Source organism: Dermacentor andersoni, chromosome 1 (genome assembly GCF_023375885.2).
Source record: "Dermacentor andersoni chromosome 1, qqDerAnde1_hic_scaffold, whole genome shotgun sequence".
In the NCBI taxonomy this organism is placed as follows: Eukaryota; Metazoa; Arthropoda; class Arachnida; order Ixodida; family Ixodidae; genus Dermacentor; species Dermacentor andersoni.
In genome coordinates this window covers 27,345,586-27,366,674 of record NC_092814.1, presented here as the reverse complement: position 1 = coordinate 27,366,674, position 21,089 = coordinate 27,345,586, and the positions used below count along the sequence as shown (strand labels likewise).

Sequence of the window (21,089 nt, the reverse complement as noted above, 5' to 3'; positions counted from 1 at the left end):
ACACAAGGGACATCTGCAGGAGTAGGTATTCCCCGGAGCGGTTTTGTCAACTTTGACACTTTGGGAACGCGAGCCTCCTTTTCCGAGGGCGATGGATTATCAGATGGCGCTGGACGCTTCTTAGTGGCCTCGCACATCGATCCAGATTCCACTGACGGTGGGCGATCTTGAACTGGTGGCTATTCTGCCCATGACACAGTTGGTTCGTCGTCAGGCGCCTTAGTCTCATTCTCGCTCGCAGGCTTCTGGCTGAGGCTAATGTCAGCCGATGACGGCTTAATCTGTTCTTGTCGATGAGTCTCAGGAAGTGTTTCACCAGATGCATCCACAACTTCGCTCACGTCCATTATATGATCAGTGATGTAATCATCCTCAGCTGGTCTATTTCCACGAAGCTTGTCAGCGTAGGTTCCGACGCATGCATCTGCAGGGTGACCGTAGCAGTGACAGTTACTGCAGCGTGGTGTTCTACATTGTCGCCGGATATGCCCAACTCTGGTGCACCGGAGGCAAAGTGGTGGTCGGACAGGAACCAAGATAAGGCACTGGTGGCCGTATATGCTCAATAGATGTGGCAGATTACTGGCAGAAACTCCATCTTTCAATGTGAACGCTACGTCTCGATCAGTCATTTGCCAGCCCTCCATGCCGTCACACCACCACATTTCTCTCGTGATGGACTGCACTGTGCCATATGGCTCTAGCGCTTCAACAATCCGTCTCTGTTCGAGGTGTGGGGGGAGCCAAAGAAGCTTCATCTTGATATTTTTGCATTCCGGGTCTATGACAAGGCACTTGAGGCCCTTCACCAACAACTCGCCTTTGTCGACAAGTTTCTGTTTCGCGATGTTGTTAACACATGTCACTAACCACAAATGGCTCATATGGTATTGTCCAGCGCCGAGCATATCAGTTGCATTTAGCACTGAAAGGAGAGCATCGCGAAAGTCCGGGGCCCGATACGGCCGCCCTGCCAGGTCAGCATGCAGGAAAACTGAATTGAGAACGGTGTTGCCACTCGGTAGACGAGGAAGAACGACGTTATAATTACCGGAATCAGCAGTTGACGGTGGGTGTGATCCTCGGCCGAGGGCCGATGCGCTGTTTCCAGCGGAGCTCATTGCAAACGTGGCCGTTTCCAACGGAGCTCATCGCAAACATGGCCTCGAGTTTTTATAGATACCACGTGAACTTGCACGACTGTGTGTCAAAAATCGCTTTTGGGAACAGTGTTACGCCATGTGTGGAGAGTCGAGATAGGCATCAATCTAAAGCTGAGTCTCCGGACTGCATGCGCTGCAGCAACTTTTACGATAGACGCCGTAGTTTTATCGCAGCTACCGTTTTTGTCTCGAAAATCAAGTACAAATTTTTGTCGTTTCCATAGGCTTCCATTGCAGAATCTTTACCCGCTCTGGGAACAGAATTCTTGGTTGCCACAGCGTGATCACTGCATTTGGCTCATGTGAATTGTCTTCCAGAACATATCTGTCACCTGCCTTTTTCAACACTCGACCTGCAGCTTTTGTTATTCGCGAAAAACCCGCATATTCCACTGAAAACGCGCTAGCTTCGTGCCGGGGCCGCTTGGGGCGCTAATTGGTATGGGTCCAGAAAAGCTGGATATGAGCGCTGGTGTGAGCAAGCGCGGCAGCAGTGACGAGCGAAGTGACCTTCGTGCCGTCTATAGCTTCAATGCAAGAGCGGCTAGGATGGAAGGATGGATGGATGCTATGAGCGTCCCAATTGGAATGGGGTGGTGGGTTGTGCCACCAAGCTCCTGTTATTATATTGCACAATGTCCTACCTATGTAAAAAGAAAAAAAGGAAAAAAAAGTGCGTTGAATTTTCATACCCAAACTTTATGAACCCCTATTGTAAACTTTGCCCTTATACGCCTCCGTATGTCGTTTCCCTACTTCCACCAATTGAGGGTGTCTCGATGCCAGCGCCACCTCCCGCAGTTCAGGGTGGTGACACTCTCTGACCAGGCTATAAAGACCCCCGCCGCATCTCCGCCATATTGTGTCGGAGTTGTTGAAGCGGACGCACATGTGCGTGGTCAGTGCAGCGCGGTCGTGTTTGCCTGGTGTTTGTTTTTTCGGCAATGCTGCGCACGTGTTCTCTAAGTTGACTTTTCTGGCTCGCGACGTGAGATGAATGGTTCTTAACAATTTTATCGCTAAAAATACACCGTCATGCCCGTTTGCGGCGCACCTTTCTGCACCAGCTCAACGGAAAAACAACACCCATGTGTTATATTTCCCCGCGACCCAGAACGCATCAAAAAGTCGAAAAGAACCTTGTTCATCTAAGTCACGGTGATTAAATTTGTGTGTTCATGTGAAACGGTGTTGAGCAAATTTTCTGATGCACGACGCGCTTGCCGTCTATATCATTTAATCAAGGCCATCAGAAGCCTGCTCAAACTAATTGTCATTTCCAACAATCCCATGCACTGAGCATGCAAATGTCAGGAAAAATGTTCTTGGGGAATTTCGTCTTGTTGCCACTCAGCATTTATACTTGCACTGATTGTACCAGCCAAATGTAACGAGGGAGATGGAAGATGGAAGTAAAACCACCGCAGGTGTAAACTTGAACTGATCTGTTTCGATGTTTATAATACGCATATAAACTCGAGCTTTGCTTTGTCAATGCTCTCGAGCTTCTGTGCATGGCCTCCTGTGGTTTTAGGCAGCCTGAACGTGTTGTCTTCAACTACAGCTCGGTTTTCGGGTTGTCTTCCTCTGGTTTTTACTCAAGTGACTGCTGTGCGGGGTTACCACTTCTAAGCCTTCTGGGATTTTTAAAATTGCCTGACACCGATAGCATACTTTTTGTCTTGGAGCTGGATTATTCGAAAAGGCGGACAATAATATCATGGGAAATCATAACACGTATTCAAAAATTAACAAATGTTCGCTTATTAACGTCACTAAAGTCAAAAAGTCTTTCTTGACTGTTCTAAAGCTTTTGACCGCGTACCCCACTGCCGCCTAATTTCTAAGTTATCTGCCCTACGACTTGGCTCTTTGACATTATCCTGGATTCGTAATTTTCTTTCTTATCGAGAACACTTTACTGTTGTTAACAATTTCTCTTCCCCACCTTCTTCTGTTAGCTCTGGTGTGCCACAAGGCAGCGTCCTCGGCCCCTTACTCTTCTTAATCTACAACCCAGTTTACTTCCTGCATGAGCCTTTTTGTCGATGACTGCATAATCTACCGTCCTATTCACGCACGACTGACGATCACTTGGCACTTAAAGCAGATCTTAGCCTTATCGCTAACTGGTGTAACAAATGGCTCATGATACTAAGATTTACAAAGTGCAAGGTGATGTGCTTCAGCCGAAAATGTGTAAATTCTAAATTTTCGTATCACCTTAATAACACTATGCTCTTCCACACTTTATCATACAAGTACGTTGGTGTTCTTCTTACAGAGAATCTTTCATGGATCCCACACATCGCTTCTACATGCGCCAAAGCAACATGTTCTCTTGGCTATCTACAACGCAACTTGCGAAATGCCCCGACAAATATTCGAAAACTCGCTTTCCAAACATTCATTTTGCCAGTTAGAATTCGCCTCCTCTATTTGGTCTCCTCATCAAAATTACCTAATCAATATGACGGAAAGGATACAAAATGGAGCAGCCCGGTTCATATCATTTAACTTTGGTATAAACTCAGACATTACACAAATTAAACTATACCTTCTACTGCCCTCATTAGATATCCGCCGCAACATCGCTCTTTTGTGCTTATTCCACAAATATATTTGCACTAATAAACGAACCCGGTTACAACTGCAAATACCCCACTCTTTTTCACGCAGATTACATAATCAGTTCAGTTTCATGCGCATATACGGTAAAACAAATGCATTTAATTCATCTGCACTACCTCGTGCCATTCGTCTCTGGAATGACCTCCCTGATAACATAGCCTCCGTATCTAACCCCGACACGTTCCGCTGTCAGTTACTCACGCTTTACCCATTTAATACCGTTCACGAATACCCACTCTAGTGTATTTTATTGCGTATTTTTGCAACGTTGTATATTATTTTCGTAAACAGTATTCCTTTTCCTCTGCTAATGGTAACAAGTGTTCGTGTGCCTTCAAGTATTTCTATGTATTCTATGTGGCTTGAGTATTGTATAACACGGCAATCATTCTATAGCACTGTTCCTGTTGGAAATTTGTACTTTTTATGTCCTTACTGTTTAAAATGCCCCCCTTACTTTATGCCCTGCCATAGGGCCTGTAAGGTTCTTTTGAATAAATAAATAAATAATTGGTTACGTTACAGCAGATTTTGCAATTTACGAGTTGTAGCCGCTGAGATTGCAAGGCGTATCCAGTTGAAATGAATCTCCAGGATGACACCAGTTTCGAGATATTTCCCAAAGTGTGGTACGAAATACACGGGCGTTCCAGTTACTTTTGTGCTTCAATGCATAAAAGAGAATTCTTTTAAAAAATTAAGTGGAACGGCGCATTTTTGCGGCGAGTTTCATGGCGCACATCTACAATCTGGCGTCATTCTGGAAATTCATTCCAAGTGCATATGCCTTACAAACTCACTACAATTCGTAAATTTCAATGTGCCGTAAAGTAATTAATTAAGTTCATTAGTGAATTTTGAAAATTATGAATATGTGTTTTCATTTCTCGCGCAAGTAATGTCCGCTTATCTAAGTAATCCATGTGAATGAGAATTGTCTGCAACAGGCGATTCTTAAAAATTCCGGAAAATTTAAAATATGATAACCCTGTGTATTTTGGCAACAACCATTCCCTTTCTTTTAGTGAGATGTGTCACTGTTTCTCTTTCTCAAATTGTGTGCTCATCATGGGTCGTTGCATGACAGAACTAAGGCAAATGTGTTTTTCTGCAAAATGGTTAGGCCCTATATTTATAGTGCTTTTGCTTTTCCCTTATTAAAAAGAACAAATTATGTGGTTTAACGAGCAAGTACCACAATGTGATTATTATGTGTGATGAGGGACTTCGAAATAAGTTTGACCACCTGGGGTTCGTTAACGTGCACCTAAATCTAAGTACACGAGCGTTCCTGCATATGGCTCCGTTTGAGGTTCGACAGCCACGGCCGTGATCGAAACCGCGACGTCAAGCTTTCTTTTTGACCCTCGCATAGTATGTCTCTGCTAATGCTAAGACTGTTTCCCCCTACCACGCACTCTTTATCATTCTTACCTTTCACACGCACGACTTGTATATCGGTGAATACAGTACCTTCAGCTATTGGTAACGCTGCCGTACTTATTCACCTTGTCCTGTCCTATATCTTTTCACAGTATGACGCAGCTAAAGCTTTACGGCCGGAAGTTGCGTTAGTGTTTTTGAAGGTCAACCTCTAAAACATTTTGTGTGCACCATATGCGTCAACTTTGAAGCAAATTTGCTAGCGTAAGCGAAAGCGCGGCAAAAACGACCAGTTATCTGCTAAGCTCGAACTTGTTCTAGAACTGCTTTACTGTAAGCGTTCAACCTCCGTTTCTAAGGCGAGATGTAAATATTGCAATGCACGTAATCATACAAACTGCGAGAATTTGAAATTCGTACACTGCCAGCGAGTGCAGCACCTAAGTACCCTATGGCGGCACAATCAGACGTGTCACTGCCGTGTGCGGAGAAGCGTGCTGGAACACAGCGCGCACAAAGGTATGAGCCGTCTGCAGATCCCTTTCAAGATACGGCGCCCGCGAGTACGCACTTGTCGGCAGAGTCGAAGCCGCCCCTCCCTCCCGCGCTGCCTCCCCGCTTGCCCTCCAGTGATTGAGCCGCTATCGTCAGTTCCCCTTGCGCCCGGTAGCGAAATGCGCAGTTGCTGCCGGAGCACAACACCCCTCCTCCCCCTTTCCCCACGGTATCTCGGGCCACGGAAGAGGGCGCGATTGCTCTCCGCTTTCTCCTACGCGCGCGCCAGATTGAGCCGCGATCGTCGGCTTCCCTCGCGTGCCTCGCGTGCTTTCACTCGCACATACAGCATACGACGCGCGGCGACGGTGTTATCGCCCTTCGACTTTATACTGAATATCACGGCGACGGCAAAAATGCGCCTGGAGTGTCCATATAGTTGATATCGCAATAAAACAAAATAAAATTATCAGCCATGCAACCCTGTGAAAACAAAGCTGCATAGGACACGACAAAGAGGTGACACAGAATTTTTAACAAAATTAAGAACACATTTAGTCTTGATCGGTGGTGGTACGCACACACATTTATTTTTATACATTCGCCACCATTCATGTTATACATTCGTTATATACATTTGTGTTTTCATTTCGCGATATACTGAGGCAAATAAATAGAGACAGAAATCACCACACTGACCGGCAGTGGACCAGTGCCGTGAGCTGTGGAAGAAGGCGACGAACGCGCGAGCAGCGGCACGAGCGCGTTCGCGTGGTTACGCCGAGGGGCGCCAAAAGGCCAGCTGTGGAAAAAGATGGCGATGAACGCGTGAGCAGTTACACGCGCCACTGCTCGCGCTATACGATGATAGTTTTTGCTTGCACACATGAAAATTTCACGAAACACTAGCCATAAACAGCTTCGCTGTAAAAAAAAAAGAAAAAGAAATTTTGATTGGAGCGAAAATGTAACCGAAACGTTATCATTCTGTTTCGAGTGAAACCGAAATATTTTTAATCAGTTTACGGTTCAAGGGAAAAGTCGGCAATCCGAAAAAACCGACGTCAGACAACGTCAGAATTAGCGCATATCTCAGAGGTCCGCATAAGTGCGTATCTCAGGCAGAGATAGCGCGAACGATAGCCGATCGAGCACTCCATTAATAATGTAAGCTTTCCGCTCGGTGCAATAGCAGATCGGCATCGTAGCAAAACCCAGGGCTTGCCCGCTGAAAAGCTCATCGTTTCGTTTTCTACGAGTACAACCCTTTCTTACCAAAATTTTATCGTTTCTTGCGTTCGTTTTAGTTCATAGGAACAGCGGTCCCGCATTTCGGCGAGTACAATCAATAACGTGCTGCTTCTGATATCGTGCTCAGTGTTAGCTCAGTGTTCAGGGCACTGAGCATGATCTCTGGATTCGTACTTCACTTATTGATAAAAATAAATACTACATATTTATCAGTACTTTGCTTCGAACATTTTTGCATGCGAACCAAGATCGTTATGAACCGTTGCGGATCATTTTTTTTTTTTTTTGTTCCGGAGCAGAACCCAAACTTTTTTGAATGGAACAAAACTAAAACCCGAACGAAAAATACATTCCGACACCCTGCCCCCAATACGGCATGCCTCATAATCAAATCGTGGTTTTGGCACGTAAAAAAAAAAATGAGAATATTTTATTGGGGGCAATCGCCTCTCCCGTGCACACGCACAGAGTCTTCACTGTCACGCGGTCACGCCAAGAACAAATAGGCAAAGGGTGCAGCTTACTACGCGTCCGCATCAGCTCGCATATGATTGGGCAAAAAGCGACTACGTTTGGGCTTACCGAAAGAATTTCGCTGACCGCAATGGCAATGGCTGACACCTGAACATTGGCCAGAAAGGGAGATGGTGCAATGAAGAAGGTACAGAATTGGAGAAAGCACCGAGTGGGGAGCAAAAAGGTACATAGGCCCTATATTTACAGTAAGTACAGTATTTACAATAGTGAATATCAGGGCAATTTACTCGGACATTTCGCAGCCCATGCAAGGGACGCACTGGCTAGTGGGCCTGAATAGGGCGAGCAGACAACTAAGAGAGCCCATATGAAGAGGCAAGCCTGTGGCTATTGTATCCACTAATAAGGATTCTAGAAATTTTGGGGGACCTTAGTTTCATTCCCGCTAGTGTGTACAAGCTGTCCGACATGCAACAAAATGTTATAGTATTTTTCATATGATGATTTTTAAATAGCATAATGAAGATAGCATTATTTAATGTGAATTATTTCCCCCACCAGTTATTTGATTATATATATATATATATATATATATATATATATATATATATATATAACGAAGTAGGTGAAATCAGAAATTTGCTACGTTATATCGAAATTTCGTTGTATTGAAATTCGGCCTTTTATGCAAGAAAGTGCAGTCGCCGATCAATTTTTCTTACACAGATAGAGGCCGCAAGAATTTTCTGAATTATCGGGCAGTCGAAAAATGCAAATTTGAATGAGAAAAACAATTCATTTTGATGAATTTGGGAGTCGGCGACGAATGATACGGTTTCAGGCCACGTCGACGATATCTTCACATCGGCGGTACGAATTAAGTGATGCCAGCCACGCTTTCGCGTGCACTCCACCCCCGCGGCTGATGGCGTCACCCGCACTGAGACGACACGCTGAGAAGAATCATGAGAAGCGCTGGCAGCGGGGAACGAATGCTTCGTCTGCCTCTCGCTCCAACGGGTCGCCGAAACTCGAGATTACACAACCTCCAATACTAAATGCGCGGTACAGCTTACATAATGCCACGCCGTCTCGGCACGCCCACACTTTGCACATGCGGCAGATTACCTCTTAAGCAGGATGCGCGCATGCGCTCAGCCGCGCTAACAGCCACGGCCGAGACGCGCGCCAACTTGCACCTCGTCCCCTCCCTCCCCCCCCCCCCCCTTCGCGCACGCTTGATCGCGTTACCGCGAGCTCGCTTCCCTCCCCCTCTTTCTCTTTGCTTCCGCGGGAAGGCGGCGCTGGAGAAGCCACCATCTTTCTTGTCTCACACCCTCGCACAGTTTCACTCGCACCTAAAGCACAAAGTTAAAATTAAATTATGGGGTTTTACGTGCCAAAACCATTTTCTGATTATGAGGCACGCCGTAGTGGAGGACTCCGGAAATTTCGACCACCTGGGGTTCTTTAACGTGCACCTAAATCTAAGTGAACGGGTGTTTTCGCATTTCGCCCCCATCGAAATGCGGCCGCCATGGCCGGGATTCGATCCCGCGACCTCGTGCTCAGCAGCCTAACACCATAGCCACTGAGCAACCACGGCGGGTGAAAGCACAAAGTGCGCGGGGCGCGATAGCATCTTATCGCACTTGTACCTAATACAGAACATGATGCGTCTCCACTTCGGCGGTCGCTCTTGTCGCGCCACACGCGATTTGAGGTGCGTTTGCAAGCAGCCGCTTGTAATTCAACTAGTATCTGACCGTCTGCGTCGGCGGAAGTTTCCATTTATTGTCTCGGCTTTCCATTGCGGCGGAAGCGAACTTTCGTTATAATGAAATCGCATACACAGTTCGTTAAACTGACGTTCTAAATGGTGTTCTATGGACAAGAGGTTATGAAAAGTTAAATACTTCTTTATATCGAGAATTTCGTTATATTTAAGTGCATTATATTGAGGTTTAACTGTATACGAGACAGTGAGAGGGGCTGAAGGAGGGGGATGAGTGTTAGTGTCCGGTGGGGAACCTCCGCCTTCTTTGAGATAGACTGAGCTACGCCGCTGGGCATAGTCCGAGTAGAGTGAAAGCTCTGTGTGTGTGTGCCTGCGCACACAGATTTCATTCTTCTGGGTCGAGGACACTGACTGTGCTTATACAGCATCAAACAGCAAGTGCTCAAGTCATTTCACAATTCATCATGCTCCTCCTGCTTTCTTCTGTATGCCCTCTCCCCTTCAGTGTGGTGTAGCAGGTCAGAGACATATGCTTCTCCAGCCAACCTCCTCTCCACCTTTGCACTGAAAAGATTTTACCGGTTCTGCACAGAGTGGATTGATTCAGCAAGGGTGATGTTTGCATCAAGGTGAACATTGAAATTTGTTAACAGAGTATAAAATTAATATAAATATCATTGTAGATGACTAAGTAAGTGAACAGCCGGATGTGCTGTTGACGGGCACTCATTTGCTCCAGACCATGGTATCTTTCTTCGGCATTCTGCATACCGCAGCGCTGACGATCTTTCTTGGCCCATAGGCGATGGCGTTTTTCCAATTTTTTCTTGACTGAAGTGGTCGTTGACACCAAAGTACTCTTCGGCACCATTCATACGGTCTTCCTGGCAGGCCTCCCCAATTGATGGGAGAGTTGACCATAATTTGCTGTTCTTCGGCATTCTTCACAGCACCAAACACAAGAAGTCAAACAATCGTTCCATCTCACTCTACGCTAAACCACATGACCTCGCACGTCTGGCATGCAACAGTGGCAGTGTTCGATTCGTGACAGGAGTGTTGCGTTGGTGTCCGATGTAGTAAATGGTTCTTTAAAGTGCCGTGGAGAAAAAGGATTCTAATGTCGCTGTGCCACACTACGTCACACACGCAGAGGCGAAATGGGTATCTCAGTTTCTCGCTGAGTGCTTATGTAATTCAGTTAGGTTCAGAAAACTGTCACAGTAGCCAAAGAAAGCTATTCCCTTTAAAATTTCCACTCTTTGCCAATGCAGTGGCATCGCAGTTTTTAACCACATGGACCTCCTAAATTTAAGAAATGTAACTTCACACAGCCAAGCTTAGTATACATGCTCATCAGAGGACCCTCAGGCTGCAACAGCTAAACAAACTGAAACGGATATCTCTTAGATAGCAAAATGTCTTAAAGCTCAGAGTCACAAAGTCTACTCGTGGGCCTAACTTTACACTGCAAACGTGCAGTGACGCAGTACGATTACGACAAGCATCGGCAGTTGCTGGGCACCACCTCTATTGAACAGCATTGGCTTCGAGTACATACACTACCATTAGAATCTTGCGTACAAAATTTTTCTGAAATACGTAGTAAGGTCATTAACTTGGTGGACAAAGTCTGGGCACAGCATGAAGCAACCATGATTGGTTTCTCACTGGCTGGGCCCACAAGTACAGCACTTCTTTTCTAGCATATACCTTATCGCTGCTTCAGTTTCTTATTGTTTGCTTGCCATATTCATTTTACTGCTTGCTTTTGTCATAGAGGATATTTAATGAAGTCACAAAATGTTTAAAGGATTCTGAATGCTGTATTTAAGGAATACATGCAAGAAAACTTGCTAACACTGGTATTATTCCTTATTGCACATGTAATGTACGAGTTCCTAAAAGCATACAAGTGATGCAGTAACTGAAATCCAAGAACATATGTTTATTGGATGCTTACAGCATTGTTGAATGAAGAAACAAACCATGTAATATCACTGTCACTTCATGCTTGCCATTGTTTCCCCAATGATTTCAATGCACTGCCGCAGTTCCTTTTCAGTGATAACCAAGGGTGGTGCCAGACGTATCTTGTCTCCATGAGTTGGCTTAGCAAGAAGGCCATTTTCCTTTAGCTTCAAGCAGATTTCCCAAGCATCGAGCCCTGAAAGAAAAATGTGACAAGTGCTGGCCATTACACTGCTAGTGCTACGCTACTACATATTTCACAAGCTAACAGCTTTCAGTCAATGAAGCACACGCTCCAACTGCTTTCACATGGCAGATTAGAAACTCAACTTGTATCACTGGGTGCTGAAATATAGTAACGTTCAAACGAGTTCAATGGCAACAAAAATTTCAGTCCTCTTCTACGTAGGCTAAGTTCAAAATATTGTTGACCCTTTATCTTCCAGACGCACGCTCATGTACTCATTCAAACAGATTCATTATATCATTTATATTCGAAACTGAATCATGCAAGTCCACAAGAACAGACTGTTAAGCTACTAGATGGTTTGATACATGTACGGGGACCATAACATTTAGGAAACGTTCTCGGCTTTCTTTCTTGCCTGCCTCACTAAGTGCTACAGTCCCACAATGTGTCCAGGTTTTAGTTCTATTTGCTTTGCTCACTAAATTCAAACTGCTCATTAGATCATTTCAGGTTAGGGAGCTGAGACTTTGGAGTCTCATGTGTAGGTTTATGCTTTGTTTTCCTTTGGTAATAAATAATTATGCTTTCACACAATAAATTTTATTCTTTACATATGCAGGGATGGAAGTGGCTAAGGGAGTTTTGGAGCACCTCTGGAAGCAGCAAACTTGGCACATTGGAGCAGGTTTGGAGCAGGAATTGTTCATTTCGGAGCTGAAGGTAAGCGCTTTGGAGCACGCTAGGATAGGATCATTATGAGTGAAATTCAGACAAATCAAGAAAAAATTTTCTTTACTTCACTTTGCAGAACACTGTTAGGTTACGGTGAATCAACACTGTGTAAGCCCTCATGGTGGAGGAAAGTTCACTAAAGAAAATAAATGCCATACACCTGACAAAGGAAACCTATACGAGTTTCTCTGGAACTACTATTAAGTTGCACACTGAACATGCCAAGTAAATGTGGCCAAGAAAAAACAAAAAAACAAGGGATTTACGTGAACAGCACCTATTATTTGTTGATAGGCTTTTGTTATTGCTATTCAAGTTTTATTTTTCGTTGTGCACAAGCAACTAATATTTAAGTTTCATTAGGTAACATTTTTTACCTCACTTATTGGATAAGCATATTGGATAATTCAAACTCTAGGTTCTCTTAAATCCAGTTATCGCTCATGTTTCAATGTCCTCCACAAATTTTTATTGACATCTCGTGAACTAGATCCCTTCTTAAAGTTCGTTTGTTAGACATGTTCGTTTACAACAAACAAGAAATACTGACTGTGACAACAAACAACACCTATCAACAAACAGTGAATGTGGTTTGTGTAATGCCCTCAGTTATTTTTTACTGTGATAGCAAATATATATGGATACTCCAAACGTATTTTCGCCATCACCGTGATGTTTGGTATAAAGTCCAAGGGCGATAACACCGTCACCGCGTGCCGTATGCTGTATGTGCGAGTGAAAGCCTGCGAGGGTCAGCTGACAATCGTGGCTCAATCTCGCACACGCAAAGGAGGAAAGCGGGGAAGAAGTGCACCATCTTCCATCGCTCGCGAGGCACTGGGGGAGGTCAGGGACTGAACGGGATGGCGGTTCTACTCCAGTCGCTACTGCATGTGGCGTGACGCGTGGGCGCCCATATCTTGAAAGCGATCCAAGATGGGGACAAAGTGCGCGGTCAAACGGGCCTCATCATCAAAGTGATCTGTGACAGGTACAAAGTGTGCAGAGTGCTGGTAGCTTCGTATGCACTGTGCTTTTGATGCTTAGTTCATGATGAAGAGACTCAGCACGAAGGCCAATTCGCTCGCTGCTGCTGCTACGCTTCAGTCCAGCGTTTTGACAGCAAGTTTCCATGGTCATTGAGTGAGATGTGTTCATGTTTAACACCGTGCTTGTTAATTTAGTTAGTAAGCAAATGTTTACAAGTTTCACAGGCGATAAATCTACTATCTTTAATTTGTATAGCTATCTACTGATTTTCTGTCGCAATCGATGCTTCGCCTTTCGGACGAAGCTGTGACTTTTTAATTCTTGGCGACATTCAGTTGGCATAGCAGAGTACCACAGAATAAACGTGAAGCTACTGTGTTGGTCACTGCACGTTTGCCAGTATTCCACGTAACTTGGCGGAAAGAAATTTAAAAAGAAAGCTCAGATATTTATGAAAAGAATGAAGAGAAAAGAAAGTGCTCAGTAGCTTTCCGATCAGCATCCCCGAACAATATCTTGCACAACCTCGATTATTAGGGCTGCCCCATAAAGACAACTTAAAACTCCGCCTGATAGTAGTTTGAATGCTAAACAATGGTTTCTTAAAAGTTTTGGACTTGATCAGTGCAAGTTGCCTTGTGAAGATCATTGCTGCAAATGCAATTTCTGTCATTCACGCGTTCTCCAACCCTTTACAACCGCTATTAGGCCGCAACGGTAGACTAAAACCTAAACTTTACATCCTCGGTTTGAGCTTTGCGGCCGCAAAAGTCTCATTTTGTATGATGTGGTTGTGCAGAGTATAGAGTACCCGGAGCGCAAATTTGAGTCATGATTGCGGTTGCCATTGGATATTTCTGGTCAAGAAGTTTCACGAAAGCAAGCAGCTCGTTTGCTCGTTTATCAGAGTGCCACACTACCACCCCAGTAACCAAACGTGGTGCATGTACAAAATACATTTTAACGTTACACGCATAATGTTCGCCAATAATCGACGCAGATTTACCAATATGACGTACAAACGAACTTTAACATGTATAATGACAGATCATACGATTTATTAATTCAGCTGAGAGCGCTGTTTTCTTTCCCGACTGTCCCATAAAAAGAGCGTCAGTTCAAATCATCTTTAGCTAGTCCGCATATTACGCAAACACGCAAGACTTACATAAAACATTCGTAATGCATTGTATAGCACAAAGGACTTTCGTTTTCCTGCAGCCAAGTTACAATGCGCCACCAAACACGCCCACACTCCAAACACGCTGAAACGGATTGCTTTAGCTTCGCTTCTAGGGCTAAATGCTAGCCAACACATGGCTGTGCAGTTGCGACTGAACACATACATCCCACTAAATTTAGCGGCTTCATTTGAAGTTAGCGTTCTGGCGTAAGTTGGCGCAGCTCAGTGTTTTGGCACAAGATGGCACATTTGGCGCAGCACTTCCACCTCTGCATATGTGTTGTGGAAAGGCGCTTTCAGAACAAGCGTGCTCCTTTAATGTATGGATAAATATGACAGTTGAACCACAATACATTTTCCTAACAGAAAGTATGCAGAACTTGGCATAATAAACAAACTTCAGGAAATTTTTCACAAGAAAATTCCTGTGAGGGGGGCACTAAAAAGATGCATTAAATGATGTTAGACTGGTAAAGCATATCTTCAAAGCTGAGAAAATGAAGTCATATCACTGTATGAATTTCACACCCAAATCACAACCAAGGAAGGACTGGATTCAAATGTACATGTATTTCCATATATGTAAGCTGAGCAGCAGAAGATGCAAGATATTTGTTAAAACTAAATTGTCAACTGACATATCTATATTGTTATGTAGGAAGACGCAGACGAAAAACTATGTACAAGTATATTTACAAGAAAATACGCTGCGCTTGGCCAAGAGGCAACAGCCCGCACTAGCTTCTAATCATCGTCGTCGTCTTCTTACTGCTCGGCTCTTCGTCATTGGAAATACTATCCCGTAGCACTACCCCCAGCGGCAAAAGCGCCATTCCGGAGCGACTAAAGGCCGGAGTCTGAAGCGGTGTAGTAGGTCTTGAGCCTACAGACGTGCACGACATCACTAGATGCCAGAGTAGATGACGAGGATGAGCTCACAGGAGCAATTTCATACGTCACCTGGCGCAGCACGCGGTAGGGCCCTGTGTATCGCGAAAGAAGCTTTTCTGAAAGTCCGACATGACGAGAGGGCGACCACAGGAGCACGAGTGCACCAGGCGAAAACTGTACATCACGGTGGCAGGCGTTGTACCGACGCTGCTGTGTGGTTTGCGAGTCCGTCAGTCGAGCACGGGCAAGCTGGCGTGCATGGTCGGCGAGGGTGATGGCGTCGCGCGCATACTCGGTTGTTGACATCGCAGCAGGAGGAAGTACCGTGTCAAGGGGCAAGGTCGGTTCGCGACCGTAGAGTAGATAAAATGGAGAAAATCCGGCAGTGTCGTGCCGGGAAGAATTATAAGCAAATGTGACGTAAGGAACGGCAACGTCCCAGTCGTGGTGGTCCTTCGAAACGTACTTGGACAGCATGTCGGTAAGAGTACGGTTTAACCGCTCTGTCAGGCCATTGGTTTGAGGATGGTATGAGGTAGTCAGCTTGTGTTGAATAGACCAGGAACGCACAATGTCGGCGATAACATTCGCGAGGAAGTTACGACCACGGTCAGTAAGCAGTTGTCGCGGGGCGCCATGCACTAAGATAATGTCACGCAAGAGAAAGTCCGCGACGTCAGTGGCGCAACTGGTAGGGAGCGCCCGCGTGATAGCGTATCGGGTGGCGTAATCAGTTGCGACGGCTACCCATTTGTTCCCAGAGGATGACGTGGGAAAGGGACCGAGGAGGTCTAATCCAACACGAAAGAACGGTTCCACAGGGACGGTGATCGGCTGGAGATGACCGGAAGGTAGCACCTGAGGTGTTTTCCGACGCTGGCAGGGATCACAGGCAGCAACATAGCGTCGGACGGAGCGAGCGAGACCAGGCCAATAGAAGTGGCGGCGGACGCGGTCGTACGTGCGGGTTACCCTAAGATGTGCTGCAGTGGGTGCGCCATGCATCTCAAAGAGCACAGTCTGTCGTAGATGTTTTGGCACGACAAGAAGATCAGGGCCATCAGGGAGGAAGTTCTTTCGGTACAGAATGCCGCCCTCGAGGACATATCGGCGAACGGATGCGTCGGTAGATGTAGAGCGCAGACGCTCGATGAGTACTCGCAGCGATAGGTCTCGGTACTGCTCATCGGCGATGTTAGCGAAGGCAGACACAGAGAAAATGCCGTCGGCGGTACTACTGCCGGAGTCGTCAGGCTCGTCTACTGGGTAGCGAGACAGGCAGTCAGCGTCCTTGTGTAGTCGGCCAGATTTGTAGGTGACAGAGAACGAATATTCTTGGAGGCGTAAGGCCCAGCGACCAAGTCTTCCTGTAGGGTCTTTCAATGAGTATAACCAGCAAAGCGCGTGATGGTCTGTGACAACGGAAAAGGGTCGGCCATATAAGTATGGGCGGAACTTCGCAACCGCCCAAACTAGGGCCAGACACTCACGCTCAGTGATGGTATAGTTGCGCTCCGCGGGCGAGAGGAGCCTGCTGGCGTAAGCGATAACACGGTCATGGCCACGCTGGCGTTGTGCCAGTACTGCGCCAATTCCGTGACCACTGGCATCAGTACGGACTTTGGTAGGCGCAGAAGGATCGAAATGGGCCAGAATGGGAGGCGTTGTGAGAAGGTCGATTAGAAGCGAGAATGCAGAGGCCTCGCTATCGCCCCACTGGAAAGGGGCGTCTTTTTTCAAAAGCTCGGTTAGTGGTCGTGCTATGGCCGCGAAATTTTTCACGAGACTGCGGAAGTACGAGCAAAGGCCGATGAAGCTGCGCACATCCTTGACACACTTTGGAACAGGGAAGTGCGTAACAGCATGAATCTTGCCTGGGTCCGGCTGCACTCCGTTCGCGTCAACGAGATGTCCAAGGACGGTAATCTGGCGACGGCCGAATTGGCACTTCGATGCGTTGAGTTGCAGACCGGCTCGCCGAAAAACGTCCAGGACTGCTGAGAGGCGCTCGAGGTGCGTAGCGAATGTTGAGGAGAATACTATAACGTCGTCCAAGTAGCACAGGCACGTGGACCATTTGAAACCGTGAAGAAGGGAGTCCATCATGCGTTCAAAAGTGGCAGGAGCGTTACATAGACCGAACGGCATCACTTTGAATTGATAAAGACCGTCGGGTGTTACAAAGGCAGTCTTCTCGCGGTCGAGATCGTCCACGGCAATCTGCGAATAGCCGGAGCGAAGGTCAATAGAGGAGAAATAGCGAGCACCGTGGAGGCAGTCAAGGGCGTCATCAATCCGAGGTAGGGGATACACATCCTTTTTGGTAACCCTGTTAAGGTGCCGATAATCCACGCAAAAGCGCCACGAGCCATCCTTCTTTTTTATCAGCACAACAGGTGACGCCCATGGACTACATGACGGTTCAATAATATTCTTGGCAAGCATTTTGCGAACTTCGGTGTGAATAACTTGACGCTCAGCCGATGATACTCGATACGGGCGGCGATGAATAGGAGGGGCATCGCCGGTATTAATGCGATGTTTGACAGCTGTTGTTTGGGCCAAAGGACGATCGTTAAAGTCAAAAATATCTTGGTAGGAAATCAGAACGTGGTAGAGCGCACGAGCGTGCTTGGAAGGCATGTCGGGTGCAATCATTTTTTGTAAGTTTGCGATGGTACAAGTTGCCGACTGCGACGGTAGAGGAGGATCGGCTGAATTGTCTACTGAAATCGATGCTACAGAGTGATCCTCGAATGAGCAAAGTTGGGCCAGAGACATCCCGCGTGGCAGCACTTGTGTCGTCAAGCCAAAATTGACCACTGGCAGGCAGACGCGATTCGCCGTAATAGATAAAACTGTGTGAGGTACTGTGATCCCGTGTGTAAGGAGGACGTCTTGCATAGGAGCCGCGATGTAGTGACCGTCGGGGACTGGTGGGGATGACACGAAGTCAACGTAAGTCAGTGCCGAAGGTGGCAAGCGAACAAAGTAGACGGAACTGAGGCGAGTAGGGTGTTGTTCAGCGGGATCCAGAACAGGCAGGTCGAGGCGGAGTGTACTGGCGGAGCAATCGATGAGAGCAGAATGTTCGGAGAGGAAGTCTAAGCCGAGGATGATGTCGTGGGGACAGTGAGCGATGACTGTGAATAGCACGATTGTTGAGCGATCGGCGAAGGAGACGCGGGCGGTACACATACCAATTACGGGGGCTGTTCCGCCATCGGCGACACGGACAACAGGCGTCGTGGCAGGCGTGATAATTTTCTTGAGCCGGTTACGAAGGTCAGCGCTCATTACGGACAAATGCGCCCCAGTGTCTATGAGTGCAGACACAGAAACACCGTCGATTTGCACATCAAGAAGGTTCAGATGAGTGGGCAACGTCAGTAGAGGATTTGGCAGTGTAGGGAGCAATGCAGCGTCACCTCGAGGCGCTGCATCGTCTAGTTTTCCGGCTGGGAGCGGCGTCCGAAGGGAGTCGGCGAATAGGAGCGACGGGGCTGGGGAGAGCGAGATTGTCATCGTTGGGGCGAAGGCGAACGAGAATAGGGGCGGTTTGGCGCAGGAGAATCTGAGGCGGCATTATCGGAGCGGGCAGCATAGGGACGAGAAGGGCCACCTGAGGGGCGAGAGTAGGCAGTATAAGTAGAACGGTTCGGGGAACTCCAGCGACTGCGACAGTGCCGAGAAATGTGCCCGATTCGATGGCAGTGGAAACAAATGGGCTTGTCGTCAGCAGTGCGCCATTCAGATGGGTTGCGGGAACGTGGTGGGTAAGAAGATGCGAGACGGGGCGGAATAGAAGAAGCCGGGCGGGTATCAGGACGATGGGCCGAACAGATGGTGTGAAGACCCATGTTTTCAAACTCTTGGCGGACAACTGCCTGGATCAGCGAGACCGTGACTGCAGATGTGTTGGTGGGACTGGAGTCGAAGGCAGCCGGATAGGCGGCCTCGATCTCACGCCGGACGATCCTGGTAACATCGGCAGTGTTGTTGGGACGAGGAGTGTCGGCACAGGAAGATGTCGCTGGGGTGTTGGGCAGACAGGCAAAATGCTGGTCAATACGTCGGCTTTTAGCGAGTTCCAGGCGGCGGCACTCTTTTATAACAGTATCCACCGTCGCTACGTTGTTGCAAACGAGCAAGTTGAAGGCGTCATCGGCAATACCTTTGAGGATGTGGGCAACCTTGTCGGACTCAGTCATGTGGGTGTCAACTTTGCGGCACAGAGCCAAGACGTCCTGAATGTACGTGACATAGGGCTCTGTTGACGTCTGCACACGGCCGGAAAGCGCCTTCTGCGCGGCAAGTTGGTGACCATAGGGGTTGCCGAACAAGTCTCGAAGCTGTGCCTTAAGTGACTCCCAACTGGTGAGCTCATCTTCGTGCGTGCGATACCAAACTCTAGGTGTGCCACCGAGGTAAAAGACTACGTTGGCGAGCGTAATAGTAGGGTCCCACCGGTTATTGCGGCTGACGTGTTCATACAGGCTGATCCAGTCATCGTCTTCCCCATCTTTGCCGGAGAATACGCCAGGATCACGGGGAGCGGGGAGAGGGATGTAGGTCGTTGAGGTGGCAGCAGGTGTCGGAGCCGGCGGAGTCGGGTTGTCGTCGCCGGGAGCCATGAAGGAAGGCTCGACGTACCGTCCACTGCGAAGCTCCGTGACGAGGTACAGGGAACGTCCACCTCCACCAGATATGTTACGTAGGAAGACGCAGACGAAAAACTATGTACAAGTATATTTACAAGAAAATACGCTGCGCTTGGCCAAGAGGCAACAGCCCACGCAAGCTTCTAATCGTTGTAGTCGTCTTCTTACTGCTCGGCTCTTCGTCATTGGAAATACTATCCCGTAGCAATATGATCAATTTTCTAAAGAATATTGATTGATACGATTAATATTTGACAGCAAAAGAAAAATCTGAAAGCAGATCAGCAACAAAACACCACAACAAATGAAGACTCTATGCCTGCTCAAGTAGCTTCATATGACAGCAGAAACGGTTAAGTGCCAGTATTTGTGCCCACCTATATCTATTCATATGTATGGACTTCCATTAATTCAATTCTGGCTAATTCAATTTTTCAGTTGAGTTTATCCTGACCAAAGGTCCTGGCAGGTGCCTGTATATGTATATGGGCCAAATTTTTGTTATTTTGATCCTGGAATAGGCCTTCACTAGAAGATGACCAACTTCACTGGTCAGAACACATGTGCCTGACCCCAGTAGTGACCACAATTGTTAATGCAACAGCTGCACACAGCGTCTGTATTAACAGCACTAGGGGGCAGTGAATGCATTCAACGTGCAGGGGTGGGACTGCCCAAAGTCATTTTGGAGCAAGTAAATTTGCTGTTTGGAGCAGAAAAAAGTTTATTTTGGAACAGCTTGCAGCTGACTAAATTTAATTTTGAAGCAGTTTGGAGCAGGCCAATCTGAATTTTGGTGGAACAATGGAATAGTGCACTTCGAAACCATCATGGAATACAGAATAAACTAACATAGGCGCTATACTGCAACCGTTTTAAGCAACGTCTTAAGCTGAATTTTGAAGCAGATTACCAGGATACTGAAGTTGTCTAGTGCATGCAAATTTTGGTAATAGTGCCTGTTGATTTTTAATCACTAGTATCAATCACAAAAACGTGCATTCTGCAATAGAAAGTCCAAAATTTCCAGAAGTAACCCAAGACATTTTTTATCAATAGATTTTTCTTTAATGTCTGGACAGTGTTGGTGAAGTGCCTGGGAATGCACTTCACCAGCGGACCGTACAGAGAAGCCAAAGTTATGAGCTACTGTGATATACTAAAAGCCATTTCTGCATAATAGAAATAGTTCCACCTTGCCGCAAGCCAATCACAATGCGGGGCAGTAGAAGCACGCTTTGTAGCTATAGCGTACTAGAATATGGAAGAGTGGGTCGAGCAGCGGCACGGCGCATGCTTTCCCGTAAAGCCGAAAACATTGGTGGCACTTTGG

At 46.8% G+C, this 21,089-nt stretch overlaps 2 protein-coding genes across 5 annotated transcripts in view; both read right to left on the bottom strand.

Moving 5' to 3' along the window:
* Positions 1-179: 179 nt before the first annotated feature.
* Positions 180-884, bottom strand: LOC126546019 (uncharacterized). Its single transcript, XM_050194078.2, has one exon. It carries the CDS (start codon positions 882-884, stop codon positions 180-182), a length of 705 nt encoding a protein of 234 aa, XP_050050035.2.
* Positions 885-11,066: 10,182 nt separating this feature from the next.
* The window catches only part of Oat (Ornithine aminotransferase precursor), a 71,392-nt gene continuing 61,369 nt past the window's right edge, over positions 11,067-21,089 (bottom strand). For all 4 annotated transcript variants that reach the window (XM_055061261.2, XM_055061262.1, XM_050193003.3 and 1 more), the window contains one exon: positions 11,067-11,305. In XM_055061261.2, the coding sequence (XP_054917236.1) occupies positions 11,142-11,305 (164 nt within the window). In that variant the 3' untranslated portion in view covers positions 11,067-11,141. The remainder of the gene's footprint in view (positions 11,306-21,089) is intronic.